General features: G+C 51.3%; 6 protein-coding genes and 1 non-coding gene across 7 annotated transcripts; 2 read left to right on the forward strand and 5 right to left on the reverse strand.

Annotated features, from left to right (window-relative positions):
• Window positions 1-9: 9 nt before the first annotated feature.
• PV05_01917 (uncharacterized protein) lies at window positions 10-2,816 on the reverse strand. The gene has a single exon (XM_013466977.1). It carries the CDS (start codon window positions 2,439-2,441, stop codon window positions 420-422), a length of 2,022 nt encoding a protein of 673 aa, XP_013322431.1. The 5' UTR covers window positions 2,442-2,816; the 3' UTR covers window positions 10-419.
• On the forward strand, window positions 2,788-5,031 carry PV05_01918 (uncharacterized protein). The gene has a single exon (XM_013466978.1). It carries the CDS (start codon window positions 2,855-2,857, stop codon window positions 4,904-4,906), a length of 2,052 nt encoding a protein of 683 aa, XP_013322432.1. The 5' UTR covers window positions 2,788-2,854; the 3' UTR covers window positions 4,907-5,031.
• A 305-nt stretch (window positions 5,032-5,336) lies between these two features.
• Window positions 5,337-11,460, forward strand: PV05_01919 (uncharacterized protein). Its single transcript, XM_013466979.1, has 2 exons — window positions 5,337-5,448; window positions 5,498-11,460. The coding sequence occupies exons 1-2, from the start codon at window positions 5,441-5,443 to the stop codon at window positions 11,346-11,348; spliced, it is 5,859 nt and encodes a 1,952-aa protein (XP_013322433.1). The 5' UTR covers window positions 5,337-5,440; the 3' UTR covers window positions 11,349-11,460.
• PV05_01920 (uncharacterized protein) lies at window positions 11,340-12,350 on the reverse strand. Its single transcript, XM_013466980.1, has 3 exons — window positions 11,981-12,350; window positions 11,765-11,894; window positions 11,340-11,708 (listed from the first exon to the last, which is right to left on the reverse strand). Exons 1-3 carry the CDS (start codon window positions 11,981-11,983, stop codon window positions 11,593-11,595), a joined length of 249 nt encoding a protein of 82 aa, XP_013322434.1. The 5' UTR covers window positions 11,984-12,350; the 3' UTR covers window positions 11,340-11,592.
• Window positions 12,351-12,443: 93 nt separating this feature from the next.
• PV05_01921 (uncharacterized protein) lies at window positions 12,444-15,253 on the reverse strand. The gene is made up of 2 exons (XM_013466981.1): window positions 14,974-15,253; window positions 12,444-14,921 (listed from the first exon to the last, which is right to left on the reverse strand). The coding sequence occupies exons 1-2, from the start codon at window positions 15,185-15,187 to the stop codon at window positions 13,867-13,869; spliced, it is 1,269 nt and encodes a 422-aa protein (XP_013322435.1). The 5' UTR covers window positions 15,188-15,253; the 3' UTR covers window positions 12,444-13,866.
• A 260-nt stretch (window positions 15,254-15,513) lies between these two features.
• On the reverse strand, window positions 15,514-15,629 carry PV05_01922. Its single transcript, XR_001230719.1, has one exon. It is a non-coding gene; the product is annotated as a 5S ribosomal RNA (ribosomal RNA).
• Window positions 15,630-16,471: 842 nt separating this feature from the next.
• Window positions 16,472-22,392, reverse strand: PV05_01923 (uncharacterized protein; the record flags this gene model as incomplete). The annotated part of the gene is made up of 7 exons (XM_013466982.1): window positions 16,472-16,924; window positions 16,980-17,450; window positions 17,890-18,591; window positions 18,650-18,884; window positions 20,847-21,182; window positions 21,247-22,183; window positions 22,260-22,392. 7 exons carry the CDS (start codon window positions 22,390-22,392, stop codon window positions 16,472-16,474), a joined length of 3,267 nt encoding a protein of 1,088 aa, XP_013322436.1.
• Window positions 22,393-22,702: the final 310 nt, after the last annotated feature.

The raw sequence follows: 22,702 nt of genomic DNA on the forward strand, positions 1-22,702 counted from the left end.
CATGTAACAACTCGAGATGACGTCCTTAAGGTCCAAGTTTTAATTTCTGTTGTGGATTTGATGTAGATGAGAGGCGATGTCGGTGGATTACACACTATCTTTCCATCTCTTGTTCTGTAGCCATCTTTGCTCGAATTTGTTCTTTCTGGATGACGAATTTGGGACGAGACCCACCTCCAATAAGGCAACACAAAAGAAACACCATCCTCCTCGCTATGCTGGGTATCGTACAATCTCAAAAGCAACCCGGAGTATTGCAGCAGCGCCCCCCCAATCTGCCATAAGCCTGTTGAACACCGTCACCCACTCGCGCCTGGATCCCAACCAACGGTAACGAGAAAGATATTCCCACAATATGCCCGCACAGTCTCTTCGTAATGTCGTCATGAGTTTTGGAGCCCACTCAAAGGCTCTCCCTGTTATTCTCCCCTTAGCACTGGAGAAAAGGACTCCAGCAGCGCCGTAACTTCCTCTAAAGATGCTAAGCCAGGCTGGGCGCTAGAACGCGAGGGTAAGTTCTCGGTCCAAAATGGTGTTTCATCGAGCTTCGCCCTCGCAAGGCCAGGGCTCAACAGCCCCTGCCTGGCCTCTGGTTCTTCTGTGCCGGCAACGAACCCTCGCTCATCCAGCTCTTCGTCATTTAAGACGCGACCGCCAATTTTGACGTCGCCAATGCCGACTCGATAATCCAATGCCTTGTTTGCCTCGCGGATTAGCTCCTCTGTCATGGTGCTACACCGTTTGATTGTTGAGCTTAGTTTCTGTGACTCGGCAAGAAGTTGTTGATGCCTGGTGAGATCCTGGATGAGCCGCTTCTCGTCCTTGGCTCGTTGCCGTGATCGAGCGGACGCATTCGTCAATGATCCTGATCCGTCCGATAACAACGAACCGTCTTCATCATCCAGGTCGTCCAGGTCACTTTCGTCATCCAGATCCGACATTTGACCATCTTCACCATCTCGTTCTGTAAGGGTGCCTAAGCTGTAAGCAGACTGCCCCGACGCTGTCCTTTCAGTGGCGAGAGATAGCCTGCCCGCCCGCGATAGACGACGGAATCTCCTCAGTTCGCCGTTCTGCTTGCGCAACTCGCGTTCCAAGGTCTTGTTGATGGCTAGAAGAGATGAATTGGAGATCTCAAGGTCCAAAACCTTCCTTTCACGACGCGCGTTTGCAGCCCCGTCATTCTGAGGCTGGATCGGCGATGTCACTTGATCAGGTGTGACATCGACAGTACTCAGCGGCCTTGATGCCGATTTGGCCATCTCTGAGCAATCGGTGTCGCTCATGACTGAAGTTGAGACTGTATTCGACGAAGCTAGACTGAATGAACGAGGGCTCGAAGCTTCAGGGGAGAGTGTATTATTTCCTAGTATACGTGGAGAAACAGTTGGAGCGATCAGAAGGTCCAACGGGTGAGGCGGCTGTGTCAGAGGAGCACCTATTCTGCTCTCAGTTATGGCTGTTGTCGAACTTGCACTGATAGATTTGCGATGCCCTAGATGAGAAGCTGTCTGACTGCCGACTGTACTCCCCATGGTGCTTTTCGATCTTTCAAGGGTCGTACGAGGAGGCGCGGATGGGGAAGGTATTGATCCTGTCACAACTTTTCGAGGTGATATAGGTTGAGGGGCCTTATAGGCCTTTTTAGGGGACTGAGGTGGACTTGTTGCGTTTGGCAGGCGGTCCGCATCCTGGCCGTGCGCAGTCGATACAAGAATCGGAGCAATCTGCTTGTTTGTTTGTGTATGAGGGATGTCGTTTGCCCGGAAGAACTTCTCAACGAGGTCATCCTTACCATTTGCAACCTCTTTGTTTGGCTGAGTAGAGACACTACTGGAAGCAGCTGGTGATCCAACAAACAATTGATTCCGAACAGTCGGGAAGCGTGCGCCTTCGTCAGTCTGCGAAGAACCCACCGCGGACTTTGCTTCGTCTGCGTGGAAAAACTTAGATGAATTGTCTTTGTTGCCTTCAACCATGCTCTTCGCCGCGGACACTCTTCTGTAGATTGTGACAGCGGGAGCTCCGGCCTTAGGAAGAGAAGGGGTGCTCGCAGCGAGTCGAGGGCTGCTTATTCCAAGTCCCTGCGCTTGACCGTTGACGGGCTTTGAAGCCTCCACCCGGGAGGAAGGCCTTGCTGGAAACCCATTGTTGTGTTCTCTGATGGGTGCGGGAGTCGTCGGTGATTCTGTCCCAATCCTTGATTTTCTTGCTCCTGACCTGGGTGTAATATTGTGGTTCAGAGGTGTCGTGGCCTGATCTATCTTCCCTGGCGACCTGGACCTCACAAATGGTTCTTTTCGGGACGACAAAGCAGGAGAGGAAGAAGTCGAACCAGGAAGTCTTGGAGTCAAAGGGCTTTTTACATTCCGGAAATTTGAGCTTAGGGCGGGAGTGAGTGGTTTGGACGAGTTCGCTTTGGTTTGTTTATCTGATGGCATCGTGGGGAAGGGCGAGACTCGAGATGCAGGTGCAGGTGCAGGCTAGATCTGTTGTCGTGCTTGATCTCGCTCACGCACTGCATGCCAGCAAGAGAGGTGTGTCTGTAGCCAGGCGGCTTTCATTGTCAAACAGACTGGGTTGGCTGTGCAATGTCACTTTCGACAAGTTCATTCGGATTGCAAATTGGAGTCGTGGCCGTCAACACAATGTTTGAGGAGCCATGGTTGGCTTGGTCCCGAGACTGGTGATGTTATTACTCGCATAAGTCGAATCATGGTCCCCATCACGCGTGTTCCACTCCCTGCACCCTGCGCCCGCACCAAACCCATTCCTCGTCGCGTCAAAGTTAGTTCAAGTCCACGCCAGCGCACGCCCTCGACGAAAGGATGCAGAAGATAACGGTCTCGTTGCGATGACCTTGAAGGATGTAGAGGACGCGTCAAAAATTCCCGATGGTGCCACCGTCGCTGGAGGAGAACCTGCACCTACACTCACGCCACAGGCGGACGTCGTGCCCCAAGCTTCGCAACATCATTCACTAAAGCACCACCTACTTGGTCCTTCGTTGACAAAATCTGGACAAGATGGCGTGGACCAGAGAAAAGTGTCCGAGATCATCTATGAGGCGTCCAAGGGTTCGAAGTATTTCAACAACGAGGAGGTCAAAGACAAGAACTTGACTACAAAGATCGAACGAATCCTCAAACACAAGGCGCAATTAGACAAGCTCGATTTGAAGTCAGATCTAAGGCGCGCAGATGATTATATTGCATCCTTGGAGTTGTCGAGAGACCTATCTCAATATGTTGTTCACATTGACTGCGACGCATTCTACGCAGCCGTCGAAGAGATCGACAGGCCAGAACTCAAGAATGTACCTATGGCTGTGGGAGTAGGTGTTCTCACCACCTGTAATTACGAAGCTCGGAAATATGGTTGTCGAAGTGCCATGGCTGGGTTTGTGGCAAAGAAACTATGTCCACAACTGGTATGCCTGCCATTGAACTTCGACAAGTACACGGCCAAAGCCAGAGAAGTCAGGGCCATTTTGGCCGATTATGACCCCCGTTTCGAGAGTTCTAGTATTGACGAAGCATACATGAACATCACCGAGTATTGCGATACGCACCATATGGAGCCCGATGCAGCTATCGAACAGCTTCGAAAAGAAGTCTATGAGAAGTGCAAGATCACCATATCTGCCGGAATTGCACCAAATGCAAAATTGGCAAAGATTTGTTCTAACAAGAACAAACCAAACGGGCAGTTCAGGATACCTAATGAGCGGGCTGCTGTCATGTCGTTCATTTCAACCCTACCAGTCCGCAAGGTCAATGGAGTTGGTCGTGTTTTTGAGCGAGAACTAGATGCCATTGGTATCACGACATGTGGCGACATATATGCTCAACGCGCTTACCTACACAAACTCTTTGGCGAAAAAGCGTTCCATTTCCTGATGCAGACCTCCCTTGGCTTAGGTCGGACGACTGTGCAACCGGCCGAGGATTACGAACGAAAAAGTGTCGGCACAGAAAGCACGTTCCGTGATATCAGCAGTAAACAAGAGCTCCGAGAGAAGCTGCGGCATACTGCCGAAGAACTTGAAAAGGACATGGCACGTGTGCAAGTGAAGGGGCGTACCCTGGTGCTGAAAGTCAAGCTCCATACCTACGAGGTATTCACTCGACAAGTTGCACCTCCAAAGGCCATTCATCTAGCGGAGGACTTGTATAACTACAGTCTGCCAATGCTCGCCAAATTGGAGAAGGAAATACCAGATTTCAAGCTTCGTTTGATGGGTCTCCGTTGTACGCATCTCGTCAGCACGAAGAGGGACAAGCCAGACTTCTTCCGGCCACGCATGACGAAGACATCTTCGACCGATCAAGCCACCGACGAGGGTGAGTGGGAAGTATGGCCTGACGAGGAATTTGAAGAAGCCGCGCGTCAAGAACGACAGGAAGAAATAGACGAACTCGAACGGCTTAGCCAGGAGCAGGAGCAACAGCAGGCTCACGAAAACGACCCTCAGAACCCGACTGCAGATTGGCACGAACCATTTGGCCGGTACAAATATGGTAGTGAACCCAATTCACCAGCCAAACACGGCCAGGTCAGAAATGAAGGCGCCGCACCGAGGGGCAAAGACGAGCAGGAACAGCTTTGGGACTGTCCTATCTGCCAGCTCCCTCAGCCAGCGAATGATCGCGACTTCAATGGCCATATCGACCTGTGTCTGTCGCGCCAGACCATCAGAGAAGCTGTTGCAGAGGCGCATAGCTCGACTGACTCTTCCCGGGCCTCTCCGGAAGTCTCTACCGTACCTGGTCGACCAAGGTCAGCGCTTGTAAGCTCCATGGGCACGCGGGCTGCGAGCAAGAGGAAAGCGGCTGCGAGTTTCTCGTCGATCCCCGGAGCAAATACGATCGGTGGCAGGAAGCAGAAGAAGCTGTTCTTCACGTGAGACTTGCATGACCCCTGCAGCCAAGTGGCTTGCATATAGCCCTGTGCCGTCTGGCCCTGTGGAAAATATTTAATATTGATGAGAAACGAAGACTACCTAAGACATGAATCAAACGCATTTTGGAACAGATCATGATAGAGAGATTCTTGTGTCCCTGCCATCACTGCCGGTGCTGCTCAACAGCCCCCTCGCTGCTCGCCCGATGTGTCCTCGTCTGAGGTAGCACTCAGTCTGCAATGCTTCTGTATGATGCTTCACTGTATCGTTATTCTCTTGGCTGGAAAATCACGTAGGGGGTTGTAGAAAGTCTTCGGCTGCGAATAATCCAACCCACGTGAGCCCGGGATGGACCGACGCGACGCCTAAACCATTGACAAGCGCTCTCTGCAGCGTCAGCCAAGCAGGTGTCCTCGGAGGTTTGGAGGGACAACATCAAACAGCGCTCACTTCTTGCTGCACTATCCCTGACTCTACAATGCGCACACTACGACCTCAAGTCGGGCCTGCGTGAAGTTCACGGTCGCCACGGGCTAGATGGACGTGTACGTAACTCCATTGTCCTTCAAATGTCATCTTCTGACCTCTCTGCAGTGGCCGTGGAAGTCTGCGTCGGCAGGCTTTCCGCAAGCTTGCGACGCTGTCCGCCCAGCGATCCCATACCAAAGAAGCGGACTTTCGTCGCTTGACCTCTTGGATCGCTCCTGTCAAGAGTCAGCCGAATGGTGTCCTCGATGGAGTCCTCCGAGCCATCACCCCGGCGTCCCGGCGATCAATGACTCCCCGTGAGCTCGACATCTTACTCGCTCTCTGCGCCAGCGCTCATGACCTGCACGATTTGTCCCATGCTGAACGTCTCACCAAGCAATTAGCGGCTTACCTTCCAGAGGCTCATACTCAACTCTACACCCCCTCGCCTTTCCTCCACGAGATCAGACCAACGCCATGGACAGCGCTCACTTTCGAGCTCACCAAAGCCCTCCTTGTACTTGGCCTGCGGTTCCCAGTTCTAAAACAGTCCGTCGCAGAAAGCCTCAGGGCATACATCCAAAATTGGGCACAATCAGCGGCGGCCCTCGCCTCTGTTGGTGTTGGAGAGCAAGATGAGGACCAGGAAGACGAGGCCCAGGAGGTGGCTGCAGTCGCGGTATCCTTGGCCGGCTTTCTGGATGCGGCGGCATCACACGAGAACTTCTGGTCCTCCTATGAGCGTGTAGAGCTGGTCCGCACTCTGAACGAGTCGTTGTCTGAAAAATTCCTCATCGCGGTCGAGACAGCATCCTCTGCTATTCGAACGTCTACATCTTCACAAATGACTTCAAGAGACTGGAGGAAATACTTGAAACGTTACGCCGCCCAGGGTCTTCCTGTGGGAGCCATGATGTTGCAGAAAGGCTTCATGAAGCTGGTGCTGGCGAGCACTTCCAGAATGCTCTGTGACGAACATACTGTCGAATGCGGAGACATCCTCGATCAGTACATTGCCGGAACGCATCTAGGTCGCTCTAGTGACGATGATATTACCGAAGATATGATTGAGTACCTGGTCAACATCATTACTGATCAGATCCGGATCCTCGAAGACGGCTCCGACTACCTGCAGTTGAGCTCGGCCTGGCAACAGCGCCTCGCCTTCTCCGTTAAAGCATACGCGCTGGAGGCTTTTCTTCACTGCATGATCCTAGACGACGACCTCGCGGACCCTGAAGATCTCTTCACCTGGTTGGAAGACTCGATCGGAAACCAGGTGCAGATGGCAGACACTGACTTGGCAGACATCGCGTTAAAAAGTCTAGCTGTTGTAGCCAAGCAGATGCCAGAGGAAGCCTCGAACTTTGCGCGTGTGCTCTTGCGGTTCATCGTCCGTGGCGCTTCAACACCGGCCGCTGTTGCGATTGCCGCCCAAAGTTTGGCTCACATACTGAAAATGTTGTCTCAAGATGCTGTCATCACCACCGTCTATTCGCTTGGAAACGTTCTGAGCTCGCAAACGGGAGCAGAAAAGACGCATCATCCCTTAGTGACCGGAGGCATTAACGGCCATCATGGTTCTCTGTCTTCGTCTTCAAAACTGAGAACTGGAAGTGTGATTTCTCTTTCACTGAGCGGCGACGAAGAGACGTCTCTGGTGTGCGGAAATGTCGCCCATGCTATTGTCGTCATAGCCAGGGAATGCAAAGACCCTCGCATAACAGCACTGGTGCAGATGATGATGGTGCAAAAAGTGGGAAGGATCAGCTTGATGGTTGACGCCCGCATCATTGAAGAAGCGGCAAAACTCGCTATTCATGGCAAAGAGAACGAGTTCAGAACTTTACTAAGGCTCTATTCGAGATTGCACCGCGAGGCTCTGCTTCAGGAAAATATTCTTATCTTCAACGCAGTGCGCAGTGCCGAAGAGCATCTGGCCTCGAATTTGGACAATCGATCACCGTTGTTCAAGGTGTTCGCAATGCACCTCCTCGAACGAATACTCAGCAAGGGTGATGTCGTTGAAGGCGAGTTCAAGCAGTCTGCGGAGGTCGAGCAGGCTGCCAAGGAGATAGCACCTCTTCTGAAGCCGCTTTCTATCATCGCTTTCCGAAGACCTCCTCCCACCCAAGAAAGCGGCCTGGTCGAAGATCCTGATATTCTGGCAATGGGTCGTGAAGTATGGTATAACATTGCAGTTCATGGAATAACGTTGCAGTCTCGCATCGGCCAGCAAAACTACCATGAACTTCGCCTGCTAGCTATGAACTCCAGACCTCTGGTCGATGACGATCGTGCCGAACTCCTAGAATCAGACGTTGAACTCAACACTGTTCTGCGACGAGGCATGAGCCCGCAACATGCAGCAGATCAGAAGAAGAATCTCATTGCCGTCATTCCAGACAGAGAGTCCGACATACGGCAGTTGAGCTATCAGAAAGTAGTATTCCTGAATGCGGTGTTCCTTGTTGAGAGCCTTCGCGCTACCTCGGGCAGCTGTTCTGAAATTCTCGACTATTTTACAGACCCTACAACGCAGACGAGCCACATGGGTCTGTGTCTGACCTCCATTGCCAATGAGATCGTCAAAAGATACACTTCCAAGGTAACTGCCGCAGTCGAAATCGAATTCAGCGCCCCTTATGTGTCTCGACAACTGGCTAAAATTCTGAGTGGCTGTTGTCATCGGAGCGGCAAAATGCAGGAGGTTGCAAGAAGCGCCGCAAACCACATCATCTCCTTTGCTCCGTCCGCGCTCTGTCAAAAAGCTGCGCTGTTCGCCTTGTTAGAGCTGCTCTCTCTGATGTGGTCGAGCTGCCTCGATGCAGATGTAGACGAGTACGAGTGGCGACCTTTCCTCACTTCCACCAGGGGCAAGATCACAATTGAGCTATCAGATGATTATGCTTTCAGAAAGCGTACCTTGAATACTCTGTACGACGATGCAAAAAAATGGGTGACCACGGTCATGGCAGTGGCGCCGCTGGATGTTAAAGGCCTCCTTCAGACCTACCTTTCCGAATTCGATGACACCGGCGCTTATGGCCATGTCACTCTAGGAAGGTCATTTGCACTCGAAGTGGGCTCAATGATTCCTCCCCTGGATTACAGACTCAATGTCCTCGACAAGAAAGGCGATTTTATCCACGTCAATATGGCTTCCGACTTCATGGCTCAATACACGACCCGACAAGAATATCGGTTCACAGGGATTCCTGACCATCAGCTTGGTAATGTCCACTTTGACAATGCCACCGGACGAAGATCCTTCGATGGACGTCAAGCTGATAGCACGCACCTGCTGAGGGACAGTCTCCTGGACTTGCACAAACGGACAGAACATAAAGCGATTGTGCAAACTTCCGAAGTAAAAGACGTCCTTCGTCGTGCGGCTGCTCTTCTATGTCAGAGCAAAAAGTCGCAAACTGCGATAGTGCATCATCTAGTCAACATACCTTTCCACATCTTTACAAAAGAGTCCATCAAATTAGGCATCTCTCTCTGGCTCGGTATTATCCACGAGAATCCCAGAATGGAGCCAAGAATTCTAACGGAAGCCGCCCAAGCTTGGGAGAAGACTATCGACAGGAAGCATGGGATTTTCAGCCCCAGTTTCCGACATCATGACCCATTCTATGTCAAGGAAGAGTTTGCGCCGACCGACAGAGCTGCTATCCAGAAGCAAGCACAAATCGCCCACAACACTATCTCGCCTCACTTCAGACTGCTTCAGTTTTTCCAAAGCCATTTCAACTCGATAAGGCTTGGAAGTGCAAATACCCAGCGGACTTTCATACGCATGCTTGAGCGCACTTTGCAGGCCTTCGTGCGAATCAAAGGACACCCTCTCATGCGGGAGATGCACTTCTCCCTGGTTCACTTTGCGCTGCGAATCGTGAAGTCCAGCACTTGCATTAGTAAGTTATACATGTGGAAACTGAGAGATTTGATTCTCTCCGTAGGCCTTCAGTGGTTTTCCCACCCGCCTGCTTGGTCTTTTGGTGGGAACCGGTTACAGCTGAAGGCTGAAGTCCAAGTAATGCAGGATGTGGTGACCTTGCTGCAGGGTACCAGACAGCCAGTTCTAGCAGCTGCTGCATCAAGAAAGGACCCCCAGCAAAAGCAAGATCTCCTTGAAGCCCTTTTGGCCAATGAGATTTCTCGCCTCAATGTCTGGCTTGCGCCTCTCGCCCACGCAGGTCATCACAATCACGCCGATGCTCAGATCGCCAGCTACGCTCGCACTGCTTGGTTCGAAAACCCGTCCCTGGCGATACAACTCGTGACTCGATTCCCGAGTGAGCAGCTTCGCCGCGACGTACGGTCCTTGCTCCTGGGCTATACCGACAAAGCCTTAGACGAGCCCAACGCCATCGATCTTCTGCTCGGAGACAAATTGCCTTCGGATGTGTCAGTTCAATTGAAATATCTGCTATACTGGGCACCAGTCAACCCCATGCAGGCTGTCACTTACTTCCTGCCTGCCTTCGGAAACCATCCATTCGTCCTTCAGTACGGTATGCGGGCGCTTGAGAGCCACTCTGTTGATGTGACATTCTTTTATGTCCCTCAGATTGTACAGAGCTTACGATACGACGCTCTGGGTTACGTTGAGCGCTATATCATTGAGACCGGGAAGTTCTCGCAACTGTTTGCCCATCAGATCATCTGGAATATGAAAGCCAACGCCTACAAGGATGAAGAGTCCCAAGAACCAGATCCTGTCAAGCCTACGCTCGATAAGGTCACGAACAGTCTGATCTCCAGCTTCTCCGGTGCTGATAGAGACTTCTATCGGAAAGAATTTGATTTCTTTGGTGAGGTCACTGATGTATCTGGCAAGCTGAAGCCATTCATCAAAAAGAGCAAGCCAGAAAAGAAAGCCAAAATCGAAGAAGAGCTCCGCAAGATCAAGGTGGAAGTAGGCGTATACCTTCCCAGCAATCCCGACGGTGTTGTTGTTGGCATTGATCGAAAATCGGGGAAGCCTCTGCAATCGCACGCCAAAGCGCCGTACATGGCGACATTCAGAATCCGCAAGACGAGAGAACTTTCGGAAGACGACCCAACTGCAAATCCTGAGACCGCTCTTAAGACTATTGCAGCTCCACGCAGAGGTCACAGTCGGCAGAATACTGCTGACCTCTCCGACCTTGGTTTGGACGACAACCCACGGACATACGAGGTGTGGCAGAGTGCCATCTTCAAAGTCGGAGACGATTGCCGGCAGGATGTCCTTGCATTGCAAATGATCGCGGCTTTCCGTGGTATTTTCAACTCTGTGGGCCTCGACGTGTACGTCTTCCCATACCGGGTGACTGCAACAGCACCCGGGTGCGGTGTCATTGATGTTCTGCCAAACTCGATCAGTCGTGACATGCTAGGACGTGAGGCAGTGAATGGTCTTCACGATTACTTCATCACAAAGTACGGTGGCGAGCATTCGATCCGTTACCAGGAAGCAAGAAGCGAATTCGTCAAAAGTATGGCAGCATATTCCGTCATCAGCTACCTCCTTCAATTCAAGGACCGGCATAATGGAAATATCATGATCGACGACAAGGGGCATATCTTGCATATCGACTTCGGTTTCTGCTTCGATATTGCACCTGGCGGCGTCAAGTTTGAACGTGCACCGTTCAAGCTCACTCCGGAAATGATTGCGGTCATGGGCGGAGATGACCCGAACACTTCCCAATCATATCGGTGGTTCGAGGAGCTCACCATCAAAGCCTTCCTGTGCAGCCGACAATACTGCGAAAAATTGAGCCACCTCGTCAGCTTGATGCTGGACAGTGGCTTGCCCTGCTTCAAGCCCGAGACCATGCGGAACTTCAAAAATCGATTTGTTTTAGAGAAATCGGACAGGGAGGCTGCGGAGTTCATGCTGGGATGCATCAAGAAGAGTGCCGCGAACGTGACGACCAAGGTCTATGATGAATTTCAGCTTCTGACGAATGGAATTCCTTACTAAAGAAGCTGTCAGTGGGCGGTCGTCTGGAGACAGAGTGCATAGCCTGTGCAACTATTGATAGTCTTAGTCTAATGTGTACAGTATTTTCTAGCACCATCAGGTAAAGAGGCTTGCTCACACGCCATTCATTTGGCGTTCGATTGCAGTCATTCGAATTTCCAGCCGGATTCCTCCGCGAGCTCGAGCACTCGACCCGCAGATAAACAGTTTGACGAAGAAAAGGTCCGTCGTTGCAGCGCTCAATTCATTTCGACACCAAGCCAACCTTGGCCAGTAGACTCATGATGAAGTTCCAGCCCTGCGGGAGAAGTTTTAATTGCTCGATCAAGAGTGGGGCGACGACCACGAAGACCAGGAGGACTGTAGGGAGGTTAGATTTGGTCAGACGAAGCGAGAATCAGTGGAATTGGTCGTACCAACAGCGGCAACCCCGACGGGAGACTTTTTGGTTTCCTTCTTCTTGAAGCTCGACTCGGGCTTGCCCATGCGCTTTTCGACGGATTTGGCATGTTTTTCGTTGGCGCGGCGTTGGGTGGGAGTTTGAGCCTGGAAAACTCGTGAGTAAGGAAAAATGCGTCCATCCAGAAAAACCCGCCCATGATGTGCGGATGAGGATCCGACGGGTTACTCACCATGATGCGGGACTTGGAGGGGAATGGACAGGATTGTTTCGTGACCAGATGTGAGACGCGTTCAACAGCGTCGCGTCGTGCTGTTTGACTGATGGATGTTAACAGTTGGACCTGATATGCTTTTTGAAGTTTACGGAGTAGGCTCCTCGGTCCTTTTTGTACGATGGCTGGGCGTCTGTTGGAAAGTGGACAGATTTCCCTGAACAAAGCTGTAAGGTCGCTTGGATGATAAAACCGCTTCTTGTCGTGCCGCGAAGTAGAGTGACAGAAATGTTGACAGGTATTGAATTTGGTGGTACAGTTGACGGGCGGAGTGAAGCCCCCTTTCGACGTCGGAGCCAGAGGCAACGTCTCCTGAACTCGGGGTTGCCCAGAGTGCCAAGCCATATCACGTGTAGATAACCTTTATCGGAGGTGGACGAGTTGATTAGGTCATCTCCTCGCAATGTCACGTGAGCCAGTGATCCATGTCCATCGACTCTGCCCCCCAACCTGTACCGTGTAAAGCACCCGAATCTCGTGTCGCGCGTGACCATTTAGTCCATCTTAATCTTGCGATTATCCTTGTACTTCGAGTCATGACGCCTTGGTTGAATCCAGGAAAAGACATCCTACCACGATAGGTAGTCAATATTGCTGGTAGGTTTGCAATATATGCAAGGGATATGGGCTATTGTACCAACTTCCAACAGCCTCCCGACAGTTTCTCTCGAGATATAGCTATCAGTCAAGAAAAGACAACCATGTAGATATCCGCATCTCCTCACACAGGGTTGCACTATTACTTGGTGCTATTCGACAACTTCCTGTCACGACTGGCACACGAGACGGCCGGTGCGCTTGGCAACATGTACTCTACCGTGTGTACCATGCTGCATGGGGCAGGTAGGTATACCGCATGCCTGGCTGAGTGATGATCGACAGACATTGAGTGATAGATTGTGAACGGCTAAGGCCATGGACGAGCAAAAGATATGTGAAGGACCCTCTCCGACCCGAGTACCCCCATGGTAACCACGTCTCTTATACTTCGACTGTGCCGGCAAATTCGTTCCATGATGAAGCCAATAGCTATTGTGTCCCTATTGGGTCTTCAGGCGCCCTTCGTCTGTGCTTGTCAAAGGGATAGATTCGAACCGAGACTCTCCCATCGTTATGCTGGTCTGGCTGAGAGGCAGGCTACACAGTTTCTGCCAAGTCTTGCGAGATGGTGTAGGTTAGGTGCTCACGCGAACCTAGAAGTTCCGTATTCTTCTTCCCGACGGCGGCAACGAGATCACCCGCTGTCTCGTAACCGCCTTCCGGAATCTCGACCACGTTTGGCTTATGCACAACGACAGACTTGGTTATGGCTGCTTGCGGTTGTGCTGATGTCTGACCAACGTCGACGTTTGATGTCAAATTCAAGCTGGAAGCGAGCGAAGACGGTGGCGAAGCAGGCCGAGTAGGCGGCGGCCACGCACTCTATGACGAGGAGGTGCGATGGTGGGTGTTGTAGTGATATTTGGGGCCTTCGACAGGGTTTCGAGGGGTTTGAGAGCGCAGCCGCAGGTAGAATGGCTAGGTCATTGGCTGGGTAGTGACGGCAAATTGATGAAGTGATCACTTGGTGCTGGTCGACTGAGAGTGGAATTAGGCCCGCCTGACGGACACACTAGGTCAAGCCACCGGCTGCGACGGTGCAAGGCTGCCACCGAAGACTCGTGGCCTTAGCTGAAGATTGGATAAATCCAGGAGAACTGGCTTCACCGGGCTCGTAATTGGGTGGATACTGTGAATTCAGAGCCTTTGTGGTTTCAGTGGACTCCACCGCGAAGCTGAGGCCAGAGTCAACATCTTTGACTTGGAAGGTCCGACTAGGTTCCTAGCGTCTCGTTGACAGTCGTTCACTTTCTTGCAGCACCAAAATCAAGTTTCTTTGCGACGCCCTTGAACTTGTTCTCGTTGACTACAGCTCCAGGAGCAGCAGCCTCAGCAGCAGCCATCTTCGATGCGCCACCACCTTGCTTGGGCAGATTTTCTTTATCGGTTGGTCTCGGATCGACTTGCCACCATTCATGCTCCAGAGCCCCTCTTGCAGTCACTCGTTTTCGCGGGTCGAGCTTCAACATGGCCATAAGAAGATCGACACCAACGGACCCTGCCGTAGGGAACATGACTGTGTAAAACGATTTGTCCCTCACTGGGATCTTTTTCTCCAGCTCAAAGTAATCTCTGAGCTTTGAGACGCCAGGCCAGTTCTCCTCACTCGGTGTTCCAACGGCTTCACAGATCTTATCGAGTTGCGCGACTGTGCCGCCACCAGTGGCCAGCACTTCCTGATTTGCTACGTCGGCTGCTGCATACGGTCGGCGAATCAGCAGCTCCGCGAAGACCATGCCGATGCTCCAGATATCCACGGCACCACTGTACTGCCGTGCACCGAAGAGCAGCTCCGGTGGTCGATACCATAATGTGATCACTGCTGAAGTCATCTGATATCTCGGATCCCCGAACGACCTTGCGAGACCGAAATCGGCCAATTTGACTTCGCCATCGGCTGCGATGAGTAGGTTGTTCGGCTTGATATCGCGGTGTAATATGAAGTTGGAGTGACAGTAGTATATCGCTCGACACAGCATGCCCATCCAGGCTTTGACATCGGCAGCACCGTAACTCACAGTTTTATCGCGGATCAGCTCTTCAAGGTTGCCATTGGGGAAATACTCGATGACCATATTGATATTCTGGTCTTTTGACGAGAACACATCTAGCAAGGCGACAATGCTTGGATGGGAGATTTCTTGGAGGTACTTGATTTCTCTGATGGTGTCGACATTCAGTCCTTCCCTCTGCTGTGAAGGGTCGACTTTGAATTTCTTGATCGCTACAAGCTTGTGAGGATCTGACCTCAGATGACCCTTATAGACAATAGCATAGGTTCCTTCACCCAATTTCTTGCCTGCAAGGAGCGTTAGCAGCTCGTCATCAGGCGTGAAGCCGGTTTGACGGACCTTTGACATACTTGTTGCTGATTTCTTCGTTCATTTGTTCGGCCATATCGAAGTCAGCAGGTGGCCTGGGCGGAGGCTGTGAATGCGCAGTATGCGGTTTAGATATGGATTTCCTCATCGCTAATGATTTGGCTCGTGATGGTGACATATTCGCGTTGATATTTGACGGTGACCGCGGCATAAGCGGTGACGCTGCGTTCGACGAAGGCGCCATTGTGGTCTTCACTGTGACTGGAATTCGCCGAGGATGGCTCTGTGTCTGGTAAGCTGTGGATGTGAGTTGCTTTGTCGAAGCCTGGAGTTTCGGAAAGCAACCTTGACCTCTAAGAGATCTACTTGGTGGCTGGTGTACGAGGCGCTCTTGGCGGTGGCTCAAAGTTAATCCAATATCACGTGCCTGCCAACTGACAAGGCTGGCTTGACCACATGGTCGCATGTCGCATGGTCGCGATGGCCTCATCTCATCGTTGGGGGCCAAAAATATATAAAAAACCATCCATGCCTCGAAGATCTCGACGATAGCATTCAAAAAGAGCAAAAAACAATCAACAATGAGGATTCGCTGCTCGTCACCGACGCAACTACTAACTCATCGGCATGCGGCTTAAGTACGGCTGAGCGGACGGGAAGCCCTGTAGTACGCATCCTGTGGTCGATTGCGAAGGTAAATGTGCCGGTTCTATATATATGCCTTGAGAAAAAGGGCTTGAAAGTGCCCCACGCTCTGCAGCGGCTATCTACAAAGCTGTTTGCTGTCGACTTATTACAACCGCAAGTAAAGCGTGCGCCGCGTGGTACGCTCAACGAAGACACTGTGCCTAGCGATGGCGAGTCCTTGCCACCCTCGCCGAATGCTTACTCCAAGCAGCTCTACCGGATCTTCTACATACACAGTTAGCATTCGTCTTAGGTGAATACCATGGAGTGATACCAACAATGGCCTTATCTAGCATTCTCCCTCAGGTTCGATTCACTTATTGTGCTCGGGAGGCGTGCTGCATTCATTGCCAGAGCCCACAACACGCGCCGCGCTCTTTCCTTCGACGGTAGGTGTCATGGATTTCGAACCAACAGATGCGGGATAACGAGACATGCCTCAAGGTCAGAAAGGAGGATATGAACGCGAGGGCCTGTAGATGGAGACGGGAAGCAGCACGACCGCGGCAGGGAACGCATGAATCTAAGTACCTGGGTACCCAGATGAGATGAAGGCATTGAAAACGGGGCTAGAAAAGGCTGGTGCAGCCCGTCCTCCTGGTATAAGTACTTATGAATTAACTAAAAAGCGGAAAAGCTACCTCAGTTTCTCCAACAGCTGCACCAATGATATGAGTGCGATCTCAACCTGAGAGTTCTAGTCTCTCGATATTCAACGAGTATATTCGTCAATCTTCCTGTAGTTGCTTGTTCGAGGCAAATCTGGATGGGTCATAACGGGCCTTATCATTTGCGCAGGCCCTCAGGCGATTGCCTCTTTCCTGCGTGTCCAATATCCCTCCTATCCTCGTCTCAAAAATTGTGGCACTCCTATCACGAGCATCAACATCGTTACGAGGAACATCATGGGTACGGCGGCGTTCTGCAGGTCAGTCTTGCTGATCTTGGCCAGCCAGAAGATAAAAAAGGCCAGGCCCATAACGGTGATGATTGACAACCACGCCGCAGTCTTTATGAGCGACCATCCATGCGTACTGCGAATGCCCCATGCCTGTGTCCCTGGACTCCAAGTGTGTTGGTGATCGAGGCGTTTCGGGATTAACTCTAGAACCTGCACTCCCGTCACCAGCTTGGGCTTCATCAGCCCTTCGATAATGTGCGCGCTGGCAATCATCATGTGAACTTGGGCTGGAGGTGTCAAGCTGTAGCTATACAGTTGCGGTGTATTGACGAGTGATGGCAAGCCTTCGTTCAGTTTCGAGACACTTTGGTCAGAGTCGCTAATTACGCAGAACTTTGCGGCCCGGCTCGTCAGCATATAGCGGCGGAACAATCTTGCGGCTGCGTACCTTTATGAATTCAACTCCTAAACAACGTTTCCAAGAAAAATATCGGCCAAAGCCTCGCCGGCGCTTGTACTCGCTTACAAGAAGTCGAAATAACCGTTTGTCGTCATGGACTCGTGTGACATCAATGGCCGATAAACAGGTCTTGGGGATCTCTGACCAAGCCTTGTCGATGCACCAATACAGCTCCTTTGGCTGGGTAGGTGGTGGAGTTTGGGGCTGTATCGGTGTAGCTGTCTGTCCTCCTACATAGGAGAGGTTTTGAGTTTGTGGGAAATATGCCGGAGGAACGGGCTGTAGCGGAACTGGTGGTGTTTGAATCGCTATTGCGACACCAGCGGACGAGCCATATGAGGCAGGATAAGGTGGAGCAGCTGGTAAGTACTGTGGTGGTTGCGAGATGGGGATACAAATTCGCTTGTACTCCAGAAACAAATCATTGGGGATATCGACTGCGAGTTGGCTGCCGCACCACTTGGGCAAGTCAATATTTACAGATTTGTAGGGATCCAGGATACACACCTTCCACGTAACCCTTCTGCTATCCCTCTGACAGGTCTGTTGACCTTGACTCAGTGGCCACCAAGAGACTTTCGATTGAAGGGTGGCTTCAATACTTTCTTTGAATCGATCGATAGGTGGTGGGCGGGGGACCTGGTCTCAGCGGAGAAAGCGCACGGCTCTCTGACCGTCCCAGAAGACACAGCTGGAGCACTTTCGGAGACGCAGCTGTCAGTTAGTGCTTAACATGAGGATGGAGTGTAACATACTTCACGTAAAGTTGTCACTGTGGCAGTGGCATTAGGCCTGTGCCCGCTCTCTCCAAGCATTGCCTTGATAAAGGGCGTGAGCTCCTCTGCCCTAGTGTCGCGACAAGAAAGTCGTGATACACAGTCCAGAACTTGTGGCTCACCTTTTCACCGTCATGAAATCGAAAATCACCAACTGCATCTGATGTTAAGCCACCGCTAGTCGTCGTAATAGAGCACCGAAACTCTTTCAGCCCGTCACATCCCAGGAGTAAGAAAGTCAGGAGCTCGGTGAACACACTACCCGGTTTCCAGATATCGGCTTGTAAAAGGGAACCTGGGCTGGGTATTTGCAGCGGGTCAATTCCAAGTTCTTGTGCTGATTTGAGAATCTCAGGTGCATCATACTTCAAAGCAGATTGTGCGTCTGTGGACCCCAGGCTATATGTGGTGGCATTTTCCACGTTTATGGCGAGTCCAAAATCTGCAATCTTCGCCAGAATTGTTGGATGACCAGGTTCACTGTAGATGAGAATGTTGGAAGGCTTGATGTCTCTGTGTACCGTATGGCATTTGATGTGGACAGATTCGAGCCCACCGGCAACGCCTTCAAACTGGGACCACAAATCTTGTGCCAAGTTCGGGATCTGGACGTTTCCAATAGACCCTCTGAATACCTGTTTGAGGTTTCCGAGGGCAAGAGGGAATATTAGATTGAAAGGTTGGGTCTCCATCTCCTCCCAACGGAAAGCCTGCAAGACCTGGATGACGTTGGGGTGATTCGTCCGGCGAATATTTTGTAAGGCCTCAAACTCAACCAAGAATTGCTCCAGTGGAGTTTTTGTCTTCAGCTTCTTGATTGCTACCTGCGACCAAGCTACGCTCAACTGCACCTGGAAGACATAAAGGACGAGCTTTACTTACTTTGATAGTTGTCGATGCCCCCCTCTCCAAACCTTCGTGTGACGTCCAAGCCAGAGATGCTTTGGCACTGTAAATGGTGGATGTCTCGCCTTGTGCCAAGTGTGAATCTTCCCAGGATAGTGCCGCGATTCCTTGGGGGCTCTCTTCAGCAATGAAGATGGGGGATATTTCAGCTTCCGCGTTCACTTTCAGGCCAGGCCACGGCAATTTGAATGCGGAAGCAGCGCCTCCTGAGCTGACCAGCGGAAAGTTGGAGATGCATGGTGTCCTCGTTCTTTCGCCCTGTCGTGCGAAGCCGCAGCTGCTTCGGAGGTGGGGGTCTGGGTTGTGGCCTCGCGTTGTGACTTGCGGCGTGTGTCTTTTTTAGGGACGATGGACTCGTGCTTGTCGCTTTTCCTGTAACTCTCTTGGGGCTTTCCAGAGAGACTTTTAAATACGAAGTCTCTAAGAAGACGTCAAGAAGGCATCTCACAATCATGTAGGGGATCCTACACGCGCGAAGGCAGCTTCTTCTCTTCGGAAGCTGTAACTCTCAATCAAGCGCAAGTCCTCCTAATAGAGCGTTATTGGCATCCACATGATTTGCAAAAAATCTGTGTCTTACATCTGAAAGCCTTTCCGGAGCGGTGACTACGCATGTGTCATCCAATACCTATAATCTTAAGTGATCCGCGATGTCTTCAATTAATTGAAATATTTACCTCTGCTCTCCAATTGCCGCTGCCAAACTTGGCGTCCAGAAGTTGCGTAAGCGACTTAAATCTGATATAGCGAATTGAAAGCATGTATGTAGTCATATTCGAAGAAGATGCAGCACAGTAGCCGGGGAAGTTGCAGCGGCCAAGACGAAGAACACTCAGTGACTTCAAGTAGTCTCAATACCCAAGCCGTAAAACGTCGCTGTGAAGTCAATGTGTTATGGCAGCGGACTCAGACTAGGTCGAAAGCGATGTGAGGGCTGAGTGAACAGAAATGAGAAAGCCTGTACGAGTAGCAGCGTGGCTACACCTCGGTGGGCCTCACCAGTCAGAAGGTTGCAAGACAACACTGCCCAGAGGGAATGCGCCAGTTGCCTCTTGCCTGGAGCACTGGCACCCTCGTGACACACTGTCACAGGCTGAATGACAGTGGTGATTGCCATGCTGTGGCCTCGGACGAAAGTTCTGAGCAATCATCGCGGTAGTAAGGTCGTGTCGCAGTGCGCTTATGCAGGTCGCATGTAAAAAGGTGGTTTGGGGAGAGCTGAACCACCTCCCTGTCATGGTTGCAGGTGATTGTACTCACAGTAGTAGGTAGTTACCAGGCCAGGCGGCCCCCACCCCCTCCCCCAACCGGGGGGCCAGGTGATTAGCTCGGTTAGTAGGGATGACCCAGGCTCTTGGCGTATCATTCTGCCTTACCATCTATCTACGGTGTCCGAAAGTTGCAGCTAGCCAGAGTCTCGACAGCAAAGAAATTTGTCCAACTCCAACTTACACATTAATACCGATGACTCTTCGAGTATATCTTCCACGCACCATCTTCATTCTTCACCCTGTCAGCTGTGTCTCAAGCTGATCGCTTGTACCAAAGAGAAAGCTATCGAAATCAAAGTTGATATCACCAAAAATATCGTCAGATAAGACGTCTGAAGCCCCTTGCGTCCGTGTTCCATCTCCATTGCCGTGGCTGCCGTCTGTATTGGGATGTCGTGTGTCCAGGATCCTTGTGGAGAGCATCTCAAATGTCCGGATGCACTGTTGGACATATGAACTCAGGTGCTCATGGGCATGGAGGGCCGACAACGTGTTGTCCCAAGATTGCAACACACTGTCAGTGAACAGGTCTGACCTAAACATGGCAGCCAAAAGGTGGGTGCCCGCAATGTGTAGACAATAAATTCGGAGCCACCAAGGTAAGAGACCTGTTGACTTGTCTGGCTCCAGTGTCTCGACAACCAACGACGTCATCCTTTGCGCTGCCTCGATACACATTCTGGCACCTTCTCGGACAAGCCGATCCCCCAGGCTGGGAATGTTGGAAGTTGCCGTGTCGGATTTCATCGCGCAGAAGCATGCAAGCATGGGCCTGTACAGAAAAATTCGGTAATGAAGTAACCTGGTATACGGGAATCAGCAGGACCGAGGATAAATTAGAAAGTCTGTGTCCTCTACTTTCACAAATCTGCATGCTTGCTTACCGAACATGAAGCACATACCGTCTTGATCGAGAAGTCCTGTCGACGACTTTTTGAATGCTCTCCAACTTCCAGTCACTAGGTAGGCCATTTTCCCATCTATTGAGGCAGTAATCTAGCTGCACCGCCGTCACATGGTACTCGGCTTGTTGATACGGACGGTGCAGACCCAACCTCCCACCCGGACTATTCTGAGTCTGTATCTGTGCCAAGTGAATCTGGTTGCCGATTCCATGAAGTTCCGCTGACCTCAGAAAGTCATCGGTATCTTCCCCGCTGAAAGATGTGGGATCAGGCGTGTTGGGCAAGATGTTTAGAAACGGTGCTGATGCCCTACCAAGTGACCATGAAATGCATCTAATCTTGACTTAGCAATTATCAACAGGGACGTGTTTTCATTGCTGTGGCTCGTGGAGCTTACCGATCCATGGCAAGGCAGGTGGCCCAGACTTGGTGTTTCAGCTGCCTTTCTTTGCGAGAAGAGGTCTCGGGAGCATGAAAATACATACCCTGGCAAATTCGCATCGCCAAACCCGCCGTCAGCCATGTCTTTTGCGGATTGTTGGTGCAGTGGAGAAACCGGTTCATAATGATCAAGCACTGAACCAGCTCTGGCGACCCAGGCTTCCATAGAATTGTTTCCGGACGGAGGAGAGCTCTGGCACGCTGGAAATAACAAATTCCTTCTTGATTTCGCTGTTGCACGGGGATAGATTCCTGTCTCTGCACTGCTAATGCAAAAACAAGATTGATTATACTTAGCCAAACCTCGCGGTCCCCTAGGAATATTGCACCCTGTCTGCAAAACGCGGCTTTATAGTTGTCGAAAAAGCATTCCCGGTCCAAGACGGGCTCCACAGGATCCACGTATTCCCAGTATATATCGACAAGGGTATCAGCATGTGCCTGGGGAGGCAAATAAACAGCAAGATCGAGAACACTGAATGGGGAATCCAGGTCGATCTCTCCAAACAGAGGCGCATTGATAAACGGGATAAGGGTCGAAGTTGTAGCTGGGACGACACCTGCTCTCGCATCTATAGCGGCGGCGACTTGATCAGCAAACTGCCCGTGTGCGGTGTAGTATGTAGGATTATCGTCGTGAGCCGGCTTAGGGTTCTGTTCGAGATCCTGGTCGTGTTCATGATGCGAGTCATTCGACCTTGAGGAAGACTCGATTGGCAACGGAGACTCGAGCGAGTGAGCTTTCTGAGCGTCCAAGTCTGGCCGCAATATGGGCGCAGGGCGGATGAGCTGTGGGTGTCTATTCAGAGCTCCTTTCCGGGATTGTTGCTTGTCGATGAAGCTATCCCGGCCGTAGGTACATGTCTTTTGTCCTCCATGGCACCGGGCACATGCTGCAGATATAACATACATTAGTCCCATGTGAGCCTGAATCAAGGATGGTGATTAGACTAGTAGGGACCAGCATACCAGGACGTCCACCGTCACATTTCACTTTTTTGGAGCGACAATATTGACAAGCAATTGCGATTCTTAATCGCTGCCTGCGTAGTGGCTTCGAAACTTCGGCTTGATCCTCCTCAAGCTGGATATTTGCAGTCATGGTATCGGCATCACTCCGATTAAGCTGTTCGTGAAAATGTTTCCATCCTAACATTCAGGAAATCGAATTTGTCACCTTCCTTGGATACTTGGTACTCGGGATGCACGTCACAAGCCAATCATATTGTGCTCCGGCCGAGATTCGTCGGGAAGGTCTGTAATTGGCTATACGGGAAGAAACAGTGGGCTTGACCATTCAGAACAACACTCGCCTCGTCGGTGTCTCCTCCCAAGAACCCTTCTTCTTTCTGTATTAACCCATAGAATACCTATCACCGGCGGCCTCGGTCTTAGTGGCAAATGAAATACAA

Source organism: Exophiala xenobiotica (genome assembly GCF_000835505.1).
Source record: "Exophiala xenobiotica strain CBS 118157 unplaced genomic scaffold supercont1.1, whole genome shotgun sequence".
Classification (NCBI taxonomy): domain Eukaryota; kingdom Fungi; phylum Ascomycota; class Eurotiomycetes; order Chaetothyriales; family Herpotrichiellaceae; genus Exophiala; species Exophiala xenobiotica.